At 46.9% G+C, this 14,844-nt stretch overlaps 1 protein-coding gene across 7 annotated transcripts in view; it reads right to left on the bottom strand.

The window, feature by feature from the left end:
* Positions 1-9,496: 9,496 nt before the first annotated feature.
* STXBP4 (syntaxin binding protein 4) overlaps positions 9,497-14,844 on the bottom strand; it is a 77,869-nt gene continuing 72,521 nt past the window's right edge. For all 7 annotated transcript variants that reach the window (XM_074607177.1, XM_074607172.1, XM_074607173.1 and 4 more), the window contains one exon: positions 9,497-13,132. In XM_074607177.1, the coding sequence (XP_074463278.1) occupies positions 13,021-13,132 (112 nt within the window). In that variant the 3' untranslated portion in view covers positions 9,497-13,020. The remainder of the gene's footprint in view (positions 13,133-14,844) is intronic.

The following is a 14,844-nucleotide window of genomic DNA, read 5'->3' as shown; positions in this document are numbered from 1 at the left end:
GACTTTTAGACAAGCTTTGTAGCACATTTCTCTGATGCTTCGTAGCACATTGCTGTGATGCTTTGCTCAGACATCCAGCACCATTGTTTTATCTTGGTCATTATCTAACTGAGTTGTCAACTGTTATATTAGGTGAGTTCTTCCTTGGCAAAGCTGTCCCCTCTGCCAGCAGGCCATATTGTCTCATTATTTGAATTTCCTTGAGCAGTAGGTGTTAGACCTGGGCACCCTGAGATGCCGGAGTGCTGGGCTCTCTCAGCTCTCTGCATCCTCTACTCCCGGCCATCGGTCTGAGAAACGTATCCCCTCTCGCGCTGTTTACAGTCCCTTATATTTGGGGTTTAAGCTACGGGGCACCTCAAGACTGAAGCCCCAGCTGGGCGGGAAGAGCCGTGCAACAACACCGAAAGGTGCAGAGCTGAACCTGACGTTTATCATACAGGCGGTCCAGAGTTTTCATCACTGGAAATGATCTTCTGTGTGTTATCAGATGGAAAAGTTCAGAACTGGTTTTTTAATACTGTATTTGAAGAAAAACATTTTCTTCTAACTGAAAGCTTCACACGTGATCTGCAGCCGTCTCTTACCAAGCCAGTTCAGTACAGGGTTAAAGCACCAGCCTGGCGACTGGTGCGCATCTCTCCAGCCTCTGCCACCACTTGCTGCGTGACCTTGGCCAAGTTGCTCAGTGTTGTCTCTCTTGTTGTTTGTCTCCGTTTCCTGTAGGAGCAGGTAGGAGGATCTTAAGAGAGTAACATCTCTATCCCAGGTGAATATTTGCAGGAGTTAGTTAGCTGTGTGCTTTCATATATAAATAGGGTAACGAGGTCTACTGTGACACTGACAGATTGCACGCCTCTCATACACGACAGCCGGGTACTTGTTTCCAGCAGTAAGTCCTGCAGCAGTACATTATATTTCTCTGAACCTCTTGTTGCTCTCTCCAGCCCTGTTAATGAGCTGCTCAGAGTCTGGGAGGTGGCATCAGCTTGGTAACAGAGTCGGTATTGATCTCGGTTATTGCAGATCTCTGCACTTTGCTAGCACAGGCAAACAGCCCAATAATTGCTCATCATGAGGAATCCGTACTGCTTAGCTCCCGGTTAGATTTTGAGGGTTGGTCCTGCCGGGTGCAGAATGTTTGTTGAGAGCCAGGCCGTGGCTGTCAGAGCGGGCAGAGGCATCGGCGTGGGGCTGGGAACCGGTGCGGGATCCTGTCCCGCAAGAAAACACCTTGATTTCTCAGGGCTGGCTTACCAGTGGCACTGAGGTCCTTTGGAAGTCAGTCAAAGGCTTTATTATGCTGAGATTAGTAGCTCAGGAGTAATCTCTGCTAGAACAATTCACTCTCACTAGGCTGTTGGTATTTCTCAGGTGCTGCACCTCACTGCCACACAGGCTGGATTTTAAAATCAAAGAAATCTGTAGAAACATCGTATTTCTGGCATAAGGGTCAGAAAAAGGTCCATCGTGGTCCATGCCACTGGCTTTTCTGGAAAGGTGCCACTGGCTTTATTATAAACCTAAGATTTGCTGTCATCTGAAGGTGCTTGTAAATTTTAACAAAAAGTAAAATATGCATGAGTTCACGGGAGAGGAGTTTGTAGCCCTAACACACGTAGCAGTTACAGACACAAAACATTGCTGCAAAAATGCTTTTGGTTCATTTAGAGAGTACACGTTTCAGCACTCGGAGACACCCTTACGATAAGGCAGCGGCACAGACAGCACTAATGAGAGCCTGCAAACCAACTGAGAAAAACATTTAATTTTAAGCTTTCCAGTTTTACAATAGATAACAGGAGATGTGATTTCTTTTCGCTATTTATAACAGTTCCCCTCAAAATTAAAAAAAACCAACAATCTGATTTAGCATTCTCCTGGGTGGCAAGTGCTCAGGGGAGTAACTGCTGCTCCTTAGCAAGGGGACACGGCACACGGGGACACGAGGACCCTGCCAGCCCATTCCTGGCCATTTCCCTCACGCACGAGGCTGTAACGAAGGATGGTGGGAGCGATTCCTTCCCTGCAGGCATGGGGTTTGTTTCTGCTCCAATACCTGCCATTCCCTGTTGCAAAGAAAGATGTCAACCAGGTTTCCTGCAGCAGAATTTTGCTCTGCTAGAGCCCTGCGTGAAGGCAATCCACCTTTCCCTGTCCCTCGTAGTTTAGGCACTCTTTTACAGCTGTTCATGTGGCTGCCGTGAACACCAGAAGACCAGCCTGGCACCAAGCAAATCCATCCCCATGTTGCCACTGGGTTTTTCAAGAGAGGTAAAATTTCACTCTGGGTCTGTGACCGTACCAGATTAGGTGAGGTGTCTGCCGAATGAGATTAGGTTTAGTGACTTCTCCTCGTGCGTCAGTGCTTGGGCAATAAGGGGAATGTTTGCTTGCCTGGGGAACTCCGGCAGAACCGCGGCGTTCCCATGGGTGTCAGCCTGGCTGTGAGAGCCGGCGAGGCTTCCCTGGAAATGTGGTACCATTTCAAGTGCTGACTCCAGGGAGAAGTCTGCCAGCAGCCTTTTCATCTTCTCTGCACCCCGGCTCATGAATAAACATGAAGAAAGAGGGGGCTAGATGAAAAGCAGCGAGGACCCACGTTGCTGTAGAGCTGTGGATCTTCCCGGGCATTAGCCATAATTGGCTCCTCTCTTTCTGGGCTATCCAGTATTTTAGCAGGTGTTTGAGTGTCTCCCCGAAGGGAGGCAGAGCAGCCCATCGCGCCAGCGTGTTAAAGCCGCTCCGGCTGATTTTAGGTCACATTAACAGCAAATCAGAGGGAACAGGCAGTCCCGGAGGGAGGGAATGCTCTGCTCCCTCTCCTGCCTCGGCTCCAGACATCAGCCCGCTCGGGATCTGGCTTCAAGAGAGGCTTGAATCTATTTGAATCCCACTGTTATCCGTAATTTTAACACCCCACCCCCCATAACAGTGTGAACCGGCACAAGGCTATCACGGCTCAGGTTCTTGTCCAGATCCGCATGTAGATGTGCAATAGTCTTAAAAGTCTTGACAAGTTAACGTTCAAGAAAAATCTCTTGTTAGGCAGTAGTCACTACTAGCAATTACCATGCTTTTATCTGTAGCTGTCAATGCACTGTAAAAGGCGGCTGTTATTCCCATTTTATAGAAGAAACAGATGTTCTAGGGACGTCTGAATAGATTTAATACAGAAATTGCATGCCTAAAAGGTGTTCTAGAAAATCCCATCATTATCACATGGCTGATTTTATTCAGTGCGCCCAGGAATTCAGCAGATCTGCTGGTTGTGCTTTGCTTCTCCTGTTTGCTTTAAAGCAATGGAGTTTGCTTTTGGTTTGAAGTTTTCATTTTACTCCCCTTCTGGGGCAGAGGAGAATCTGAAATGAGACAATCCGTCATCATTTGCTTTGTGAGGCAAACTGTCAGGTAGGGATTGGTTCGCAACTTCTTGAGGTTTAATTTGGTTTTGTGATCAAGAGACACAGATGTCCATTTGTGAAATCCAATTAGGCTCCAGCCCCGGCAGGGACACATGGCGTAAGGCACGTCCCTCTGTCTGACTCCCTGTCCTTCCCTGCTCCCAAAACCTTCAGCCTCCGTGGCAGAGCCCTGCTGATTATCCCAGGTACGTGGGATCACTGCAAACGCAATTTACCTGCTTGGCAGTTGTCAGAGTTGCCGGCTGTCCGCTGGAGACAGAGGAGACGGCAGGGACAAGCAGCTGAGCTCTGCTTCGCTCCGGGGGAGTCATCGGGGCTGGGGAGGGCAAGCGGAAGGCTGCAGAAGGTGGCTGTGTTGGCACCAGAGCTGCGAACAACCACGAAATGCAGTTAGTGCTAAAAGCCATAGGAGGCCGTGCTGTGGCTTTGGCTTTAACGAGGGCTTACAGACACTTTGTGGATGTCTCTTTCATTTAAGCTTCCTGCCCAGAGCTACAATGCTCAGCACCTTTCCAGAGCAAACATGGGGTTTTTTTTGATTGAGGACTTTCCACTACAATAGGCTAAAAGTTGTCAGAGCAAGGCAGAGCTTACCTGGTGAGGAACCTTTCTCAGGGACGTGATGGACCCAGCTGTGCCCCTGTCCTCCCTCCCAGCTCCACGGCGTCCCTTGGCTTGCCTTTCCCACCAGGCTGCAGCAAATAAAGAAATGAGACGCTCCCCCGTCCTTGGAGGGCAGCGATTGCTCTCAGCCACACCAGGCACCGAGCTGCTGATTGCCCTGCTGTGCTGCTCACCTCTGGGTGACGCTTGTCCCTGGCCCAGGGGAGTCCTCTTATAGCACCCGCTTGTGCCGTAGCAACACTTCATTCCCAAAGGGTAACAAGTTTTCTTCTAAGGGGGAATCTGTATTTTTATGAGTGTGGTGAAGTTACTAAGGCCTTTTCCTTCGCCTTCCTGAAACTGCGCTCACTCGTGAGTAGGTTGAGTAGGACCAGCCAGGACGAGCAGTGACAAACCTGCACTGAAACAGGCTTCAGGGGTTTGTACCAAACAGCCCCCGAGCACAGCAGTGAACCAGCCGTTTCCCTTATCTTTAGCCAGCCACAGGGCTTGCCTGGTCGTGGGCGTTTCCTATCGATTTGATACTTGGGTTTTGTATCGTTCACTGTGGGACTCCCAATGGTTATCGGAACACCAGAGCCGATATTGCCACGCTACTTCAGCATCTAAAATCAGAACGGGTTAAGCACATACATAGAGAGTTTAGGCTCAAGTGACTAGACTACGTTCCCAAAGATGAGCAGATGGAGAAGTGAATGAAATTAATTGCATTTACACATTTTCCTTTAATAAAAAAAGATTCCTTTTGGTTGCATCTTTCGAATAGCCAAATAAGAAGGCAGTCCTACTTTAACACTGCTGGTGTCCTATTTCCTGTTCTTCTCTCTCTTTATTATTTACAACACTTCTGCGTTTAATTTGAAGGAATGATATGATCTGAGAGTGACAGGCAGCTTGCTTAGTGGGCTTCTCTGCTCCCGCTCGTGCCATGACATCAATTATGTGCAGTTGTCTTTGACTTGGAACGTGTACCCCCACGGTGACTAATTACAGTACCTAACGTCAGGGTCCCCGGTGGCACCAGCTGCAGATTAAAAAATGCGGTTCAGGCTGCTGTCGGGGACTGAAAGCCCCCCCATCCCTGGAGAGCTCGGTGCTCCTGGTTTGCTCAGGCCATCGGGGCTGGAAAGGACTGGTGACGCGTTACCAGGCTTTGGAGTAAAAATGCGAACATTAGAAGGCAGCCCAATGCTTTGCCTTTCCTAACATCCTTTCTCTGTCGCATATCAGTGCTATTATTGTTCTATTTTTATTTTAGGCCACAAACATAATTTTATTTCTTTTTCCATTTTAGTCGTATGTTTTAATGAGTTCTCTTCATGTACAAGAGCAAGGATTGTTCTTGATTATAATAATAATAATTGGGCCATAGGGAAATATCGATTGTTTAATAGCTAAAGGTCGGGGTACTTAAAAGGAGATTAAGACATTTCTGATCGATGCGTGGCTTTTGGGGGTCAGGGTGAAATTGGGACTTATCCAAAGCAGCGGCAAAACTACTGATTTTTCACGGTTTGCTTTTAGCCGCGAAGTCTAGCACTCAAACCACTGCTCCCCACAATGACTGTCCTGAGAAACTGGATTCCTCCTCGTCAAGAGGAGTGATCGTTTCAGCAAACTCCCTCCTTTGGTGCCCCGGTGAATAAGGCGGCATCACCTAGTTGCAGCTCAGTACCTCTATTCACCAACATCCTTCATAACTTGAAAGAAGAACACAGTTTATGTAGGGTTTGGAAAAGATGCTGGGCTGTATTCTGAGTCTCGAGCACCATCGTAACTACTAAACAGATCGTTGTCCTTTCTGCTATGCTGCGAATAGCTGAACCCAGAAGATACATATGTTCTGATGCAAGAAAATATTCTTAGACACGAGTTAACCCAATACATATTTAAGCTCAGCTAATCCTGGAAGTTGTAAATGGAGATCCTTATCATATACATCGGATCAAACGTGGCCTTATGGCTTCAGGGACAGAATTTACAGGCGACACCCTGACCTCCCAAAACACAGCTGGGAGCAGGAGGGATAAAGATATATATTTTTTCATCTACTCTCTTTAAATGAACAGCTTTAACTAGTTTGGGTTTGACTCAGATACTGTACCATGGGCCCAGAATCAGCATTAGTTATTATAATGATTTCAACTTCCCACCCTCATATTTGGAAACACGAAGCTCTATTTGTAACAGATTTTGGCCCATTCAATATTTTTCAACTTTACAACTTAATGATGAATGATGCAAAACTCACTGCATCTTTGTGGGAAGGAAATTCAATACCATTATCTTGTAATAAAATGACTGTCTTAAAAGAATGTTACGAAAATATCAACCTGTTAAACCATGGCAACATCAGCCACTGTCTGGGGGGAAAAAATCTAGAATAAGCAATAAATAATCAAGCCAGCAAAGCCATGAACAGAATGGGGATGGTACAACCTGTGAGGTGGCTGGTATTTTTAGTATTACATGAAAACAATCCCCAGGGAAAGGCAAAGCTGGTTACAGAGGGCAAAGGTTAGGCTTTATTCATTAGTATTTGATTTTTTGGTACGCTATCATTGCAAGCAGTCAGGGGAAAGATTTACTAAGGTATTTAGGTACCTAAACATGCCCAGCGGCATTTATAGCAGCATCTAAGTAGGTTAGGTGCCTAATTCCCATTAACTCCATCAACAGCTTTAAGCTGCTAACCATCTTTGCAAAGCTGGCCCCAGCGCCTGAGCCCGCCGGTGTCTCCGCCGAAGCGGTGGGGCCGAGCGCGGCTGTGGCTCCTCGGAGCTGGGGCTTTGGACGATATGTGAGGACCAGGATCACACAAGCGAACAAAGCGAACAAAGGCTCCCGAGCTGACTCGAAGTTTTGCTGCTGACTTAAGCTTTAGAGCCACGCAAAAGCCACTCAGAGCAATATTCACAAACAGGGCACTGAATTTGGGTGCTTGGTTTGGAATGAGCATTAAGGTTTCTGACTCAGAGAGTTTCTTAATCCGAGTGTTAAGCATCCCATCAATTCCCAGAAAAGTCAAGATTTCACCGGCCAAGTCACACCAGCATTTGCTGAGCTTCGGGAGAGCCTTTCCCACGAGTCGCTCCTGCACGGCCTGGCCTTGCCACAACCACAAACATTTTTCTTAAAGGATTTCCTCGCCTTAACTCAATGCCAATAGACACCCTCCTGCCTGTCAGAAACAGACTTAATGAAATCAACCAAATCGTTTGTTTCAGGCTCATAAAGCAGCCTGTCACGAGAAGCATTTATACAGATGGTGAAGGAGATGGTGAACGTTAGGTGGGGCAGATCAGCCCCTGTTAAACACTTGGCTTGACGGAACGTGTCTCTCAGCGCTCCGGCTCGCCGGCTTTATCTGCCACAGCAGAAGACACGCGGCCAAACCCAGCTCCCTCCGGCAGCAGGGGCTCGAGGCAACTGCCGCTCCGCCTGCTCTCAGGAGCGGATGAGGCCACCCAACAGAGAGTGTCTGTGAAGCAAACACATTCTGAAGTAAAACAGCAAAATAAAAGGATAAGTTACAGGAATTACCCCTATTTTATTGTATTTCTCATTTCAGTGTAAGTAATTTCTTCTTCCTTAATTTACAGTTGAGACTAAAGCCTCCAACCGATTTCTAGATGGGATACAATTAGCTTCTGTGCCTTCAACTACAACCATGGGGAACGTAAGTAAAGTAGGTGAGGCTCCACAGAGGCTTGCACAAGAATTGTAGCAAGCCCGATTTGCTTTTTTAGCTTCTTTAAAAAGTTGCCTTTTGGTAATTCTGAAAAATGTTATGTTATAGCAGGAAAAGTGGGATTTGTTCTCTCTCTCCTTCTCTCCTTTGCTGACCATTGGGGTTTTGCCCCTTTACAAGCCAACAACAGCTCTAGAACGCAAGCAAAGCTGATCCAGTAATGTGTGTGGCTCGAGTAGGTGAAAAGTGATTTGTGCTGTTTAATTACATAGAAGTAAGTGCTTTCCGTCGCTGAAATCTGCACTCTGAAGTACACAAGAGATTCCCACCAGCACAAATGGTTTTGAGTACAAAGAGGAATGGCAGTCTGTATCAATTACAGTTTTAAAGGGGATGGTATTAAACTTGTCTAGAAAGGAGCCTTTCCAGATGAAGTCTGAGTAGGATCATCCTTTGCGAACGACACGAGAATCTACAGTGAAATCCTCTGTGCAGAGCCTGGCAGCGCTGCAAACCCACGTCAGTCCTTACGGCTCCCAGTGAAATCGGTGTCAGGTTGTGTCCAGGACAGCCCTTGCTTTGCATGGACAATGTCTGTCTGCAAGTAGCAACTGCTGGGTTTTCTCCCCCCGATTGATCATAAAAATCTATAGAGGCTGTATGTATTTACTTCCATAATAACCGTATCTTTTCTACAGGCTTTGCTGTAGAAAAATACAGTGCAGCCGTTACAGCCCGCCAGCACACAGAATCATAGGATCTTCATGGTTGGAAGGGACCTTTGAGATCATCGAGTCCAACCATACACACACAAAAGAACCCCTACAATCTCTGTCACTAGAGCCATGCCCTGAAGTGCCAAATCTACACGTTTCTTAAACACCTCTGGGGATGGTGACTCAACCCCCTCCCTGGGCAGCTGTTCCAGTGCCTGACCACTCTTGCAGTAAAGTAATTCTTCCTAATATCTAATCTAAACCTCCCCTGCCGCAGCTTCAGACCATTTCCTCTGGTCCTGTCATTATTCACCTGGGAGAAGAGGCCAACCCCCACCTCTCTACACCCTCCTTTCAGGTAGCTGTAGAGGGCAGTGAGGTCTCCCCTCAGCCTCCTCTTCTCCAAGCTAAACATGCCCAGCTCCCTCAGCCTCTCCTCATATGCCCTGGTCTCCAGACCCCTCACCAGCCTGGTGGCTCTCCTCTGGACACGCCCCAGCACCTCAATGTCCCTCTTGTACAGAGGGGCCCAGAAGTGGACACAGCACTCGAGGTGAGGCCTCACCAGTGCTGAACCGCCCGACTGCTATGAATATTTACGTGATGTGTATGGAATGGCCGGCTCACATACGTGTCTGCGCTTATATTTATCTGGTGGGGTTGATGAAAGGATCATCTAATTTATTGAGACACTGAGTAGTGTTACAAGGAAGTTATTTAGCACCTGCAAAGCTAAGTATCCAATATGCCTGTGTAGGTATTTATGTCGAGCTATTTGCTTTGATGGGAGAATGTGCCATTTTAGATTTACTGGAATATCTGCAGTATTTGAAGGGCAGCGTGGTGCAAGTATTCAGGTAAAGATTAACACCAGTGTGTATCAGAACAGTATTTTTCACAATGTCACCTTTGCATGGAAAATAAATAGAGGTACAGGAATCATTTATGGACTCATGGCCATTCCCTTTATAAAGCTGTAGTTTCATTATTTTAAAGGATATAACGTGCGCTTTCATTTATTTTCCACTTTTTTTTTTATTCTGGAATAAAAATGAAAAGATGTTTACAGTGTTGTATATTTTGACAACTGCTCTTTACAAATTCTTTTTAAGTTATCCTAGAACCATTTTCTTAATATACACAGTTATCTTAATCAAAATAATTTCACAAACTATTTCACAGAAAGGAAGAGACAAGAGGAGATAGAGAGAAATAACCTAGGAAACAAGTATGCCAGCGTACAAAAATAGATTAGAACATTTGGAGGTTGTAGGTATGAAAATGTAGTCTCAGTAGCGGAGAATTTGAACAGCGGATTATCTGAAGAGGTAATGCTTACCGGAGGAGCAGCTGGATAGATGCAGAGATCTCTTGCTAACGTCTGATTTCTAGGCAAATTTATAAAAGAGAGGGAGAAAGAGTCTCCAAGTTTCTGAAAACTTCCCCTCTGTGGGTGGAGACAGAAAGCAGAGCAGGCAGAACACCAACATTTCATCTGGGATTCTCCCCCCTCGTGCCCAGCAGGCTGGGCATCGCACGCCCCGCTCCCGGGCAGGGCAGGCAGGGCACGCATCCCTCTCCTGCTCCCCGGGCAGGGCAGGCAGGGCACGCATCCCTCTCCTGCTCCCCGGGCAGGGCAGGCAGGGCAGGCAGGGCACGCATCCCTCTCCTGCTCCCTGGGCAGGGCAGGCAGGGCACGCATCCCTCTCCTGCTCCCCGGGCAGGGCAGGCAGGGCAGGCAGGGCACGCATCCTCTCCTGCTCCCCGGGCAGGGCAGGCAGGGCACGCATCCCTCTCCTGCTCCCCGGGCAGGGCAGGCAGGGCAGGCAGGGCACGCATCCCTCTCCTGCTCCCTGGGCAGGGCAGGCAGGGCACACATCCCTCTCCTGCTCCCCGGGCAGGGCAGGCAGGGCAGGCAGGGCGCGCATCCCTCTCCTGCTCCCTGGGCAGGGCAGGCAGGGCAGGCATCCCTCTCCTGCTCCCCGGGCAGGGCAGGCAGGGCAGGCAGGGCACGCATCCTCTCCTGCTCCCCGGGCAGGGCAGGCAGGGCAGGCAGGGCACGCATCCTCTCCTGCTCCCTGGGCAGGGCAGGCAGGGCGCGCATCCCTCTCCTGCTCCCCGGGCAGGGCAGGCAGGGCACGCATCCCTCTCCTGCTCCCCGGGCAGGGCAGGCAGGGCGCGCATCCCTCTCCTGCTCCCCGGGCAGGGCAGGCAGGGCAGGCATCCCTCTCCTCCACCCCCTGACCAACAGCTTTAAATTGCTCTCCATAAAGTCTCTGCTCACGCAGCCTGCCTCATCCATCGTCTCTGCCCCCAAAGAGCTTCTCTGACGTGAAACAGCCAGCTAGCTGCCACAAAGCCACCAGCAGAATAAATCAGGACTGGGAGGCTCAAGTGGAGATTCAAACCTCTCTTGAACAGAACTGGAAAACTGGAATCTACATGCACGCTGGGTGTCATGGGAGTATGAACTGGAAGAGCTTGTCATAAAGAATCCACACGACTACTACGGCTACAGCAAACATCACAAGGAATTAAGAACCTTATAAATCCTCCATGGGTCACGAGTCTGTACCATTTTCAGAAAAGGGATTTAAATAAAAATGCTTCTAGAGTGTCCAACCCTGAAACTGAAGCTCTGTCCCTTCAGATTGTGCTCTCTGGGAACACAAAGGAGGCTGTGAAACACGCAAGAGATGCTGGAGCAAAATACGGCTAAAGCATTTACGTGTTATTGCTATGCGAAGTTTTCTTAGAAATGTAAGTTACTGTGGGTCTGCTGAGCAAGTTCTTCCTCCTAATCCACACCACCTGTGTAGACTCACGGATAATTTGGTTCTGACCTAGTTAAAAGTACAAAACAAATTTTCCTATTTGGTTATTCAATATATCCTGACATCTACTTTCAGCAAAGCCTGCAAAAACTCTTGTGAGCTGCACTTTGTCCCTCCAGGAAGAACGTTTGGTGATGTGCTCTACAGCTCACAGGCCAAATGCAGTAGATTCCTGCACTGCTATTCAAAGAGACTTGACTCGGGTTTTAAAAAAAACGTATGTTATTTTTGATTCAAAAAGATCAACATCTACAGTGTGCCTGACTTGGCACAGCTCCGTAATGCTAAGGACAGAGCGTGGGGCATAGGCACCAAAACTGCAAATAAGCCTGGTCTCCACATCCCTTCCTCAGAGCACAAGGATTTTTACGTGCGGTGCCACACCTGCTGCAGACAGACCTCCACAAATGTGACCGCGCAGCCTCAGTCCTTTGTATCGGCCAACAGAGGTGAGCCGGAGCGCAGCAGTGCGCCTGAACCTTGCCAGGGCGGCTCTGCAGTCCTTAAGTGCGCGGCTCAGAAAACTGCAGATGGCAGCCCGTGCCTTCCAAACACCGTTACATTCCCGTTCTCCTTCTCGGACTGAAGGTCTGAGATAGGGTTTTCCTTTGGCGTATTCATCAGTGCTTCTGCAAAGTTTCAGATCCTTCTTTCATTCATTAGTCAACACCTACCATACATATTACACATACACACACATATATGTAAAGAGCCTCTAGAAAAATGTAGCGTAGAACCATATATTTGACCAAGCTGCCACCATGCATTGTGCTGTGAATAATGAGATCTAAAATGTTCTGTGCTACTGAGGTACAGTGAAACCTGTTCATTAGATTGCACCAGCACCCCCCTGTCATTTTCTATATCCTCTTTAAATCATCACCAAAGTGTAAAAAATGATTTTGTTCTACTTAAAGACCAACTCTGAGGAGGTGACTGATTTCTGCTGATCCTGGAGGTGGTTTCACAGGTTTCATTGTACTTGAAACTTCACAGCTTCCACTGAAGTATTTGATGCATGTATGTATCGGTTTAGCAGAGTACAAAAGTAGAATAATTTTCATTCTTGCCTCATATTGTTGGCAGAATATGGTGTCCTCTACCAAAACTGTCTTTTTACTTGACGGCTTATCAAAGACTCATTTTGCTGAAGCCCAACCACCAATCTTAAGAAGTATTTGTTTTCAAAGTCATCAGGGCTCCAACACTTGTAATAAATTGCTACATTTCTATTAGCAAAACTTATTTGCAAATTTCTTCCATAAAAATAAAAATTTTCAGCAGTTAAAGAAAAGGTATCTACATTATGCTCACTAGCATTGGTTAAAAGAAGGAAAAAGCTCACCTTGCAGCCTTCAGTCAACCATTACCTGGAACTTACCATGTGAAATTACAACCAATGGCCCAATCTTAACTCTCACACTGCTCCAAACTGTGAAAATTTCACTTCAGGTCAGTGGAATTACACCAGTAGAGAACTCATGGAAAGACAGGATCGGGCCCTAGGGTAAGACTGGTCCCTGCACACCGAACTGGGACAGACTAAGGACTGAAGGGAGACTTCTGCAACGCCTGCATCTTGCGTAGCATCAATAACCCCCCCAAAAGACTGGCAGAACTTCCTCTGACCTGAAGGGGAGAAACGTCATCAGGTACGATTACATTAGGCTAGAAAGCACACGGATAGTCTAACAGAAACTAGACAAACTACTTTCTGCCAACAGACGTCCTCAGCTCTTGGAGCCCGGAAGCTCTCTTATTCCATCGTCGTCATCCTCAGAGCAAAGCAAGCTTAGGGCGCTTGTTACAGGATGGATCCACGATGTTGTCTGTGTCACATGGCTAAAAAGAAAGAAGAAATACTTTTAGATGTACCAGATGGAGTCTGTAATGTAATGATAATTATGACACGTTCAAATACAGAGTTCTCTTTTTCCTGCTAACTACGAGATTTTACAACAAAACACGGAGTCTTCTGGGTGCTAGAACCTGAACTGAAGGTCTCATTTCCCAATACGTTAGAGAGAATGCTTTTATAAGAGACTCCTGGTACAGACTGGTGACATTTCCTGTTAATAGAGCTGTAGACAATTAACTCAGGCACAGCGTACAGCCCAGTCTAGCAAAGTCCTACAAAACTCCAACAAGCTGGCAAGGTATTAACACTGCCATCATAAGCTAGCAAGGTATTAACACTGCCATCATACCAGCTAAAGCCCGAGGCACAGGGGTCAAGAGGAAGTTGACCAAACATAGAATCACACCATAGGAATACGCTCACTTTCTTAGAACACAAACTAACATTCCAGCATCATTAAGCCATTCCTCTTCTTGCAGAAAAAGACAGACGAATAAATTCAAAAAAGTGTGTTCTTTACACGTCCTCTAGACCGAATTCTGGACATGCTTCCACAGCCTTTAAACACGTAAAAGGGAGTCAATACTACTTTTTACGGCTTAATCCCCACATTTGACTTGCAGTCTAAGCTGCTTTATAGTTTTTGGTAGGATTCTGTATGAATGGAAAGAACCTCATCAAGGCTTGGTAAGGACAGAGAGATGGAATAGGCTTTCTGTTCGCGGGTGAGAACTGTGCACCTTGTGATCGGTGGTACGCATGCTAGCCATACTGTGTGTGGGCAAGACACAGCCTCTTCTCCCTTCTGGAATAATGTGTTCTTGGTAAAGGAAATAGCTTCTTTTCACTTAAAAAAATCTTGCTAATAAATTCACAGTTTTTACAGTCAAGTCAGTGCAAAGATGAATTTTGTAATACAAGTTGATTACAAGAACTAGCTGAAAAATATTGTACGTGTAATATACAGCATAAAAGACAAACAGCTCTTCCCACAGCTCCTAACCCCCGGCGTGCCTAAAGCCGTGCCTCTACTCACCTTTCAGGAGCACTGGGTTAGTGAACTAAGAAGTGCCGTGGTGGAACTACTCTAGATTTGCCTTCTCAAGTCAAAACAGATTTTGTCTTTCTGACTTCAAGAATGCTCTCTCGAACACGCGATTATGGCAAGCGATACGCTGAAGTAGGAATACGAGTCAATGTTGCACTACGCTGAGTTATGGGTATGGGGATCACTGCTCCTGTCAACTCTATCGTGCTATCATCTTACCTTGGATTCACACCTTTCATTTGAGCTCAGAATAAGCTGGATATGGTGAGAACAACAACACTGTTCACCAAGAGGTAAATATGATGCTAAAGTAAATCACATCTTGAGCTGCATTAACTAGATTAACCAATCTCTGAACTCGTAATCTGAGTATTTAGGCACTACTTCAGTTGAAACAACACCTGAGTAAGGACCAAGCAAGAAAAACAAAATGTGCAAGATAAAGGCCATATCCTCTGTTCTTATCCTTAAAAAAACAACAAACCCAAAAGCTCCACTGATGCGTAAAAACAATGCATAAGTGCTTTTTTGGTGACAGTGGCACTGGATGGACTCCATTCCTTCATGAGTGTATTGCACAAACATGCAGCACCTTACTGGAGCTGTGGAGATGCGCTCCAGAGAAGACAAACCAGAAGTGTAACTGAG

Source organism: Larus michahellis, chromosome 14, assembly GCF_964199755.1.
Source record: "Larus michahellis chromosome 14, bLarMic1.1, whole genome shotgun sequence".
NCBI classification, from domain to species: Eukaryota; Metazoa; Chordata; class Aves; order Charadriiformes; family Laridae; genus Larus; species Larus michahellis.
This window is presented reverse-complemented; position numbering and strand designations above follow the sequence as displayed.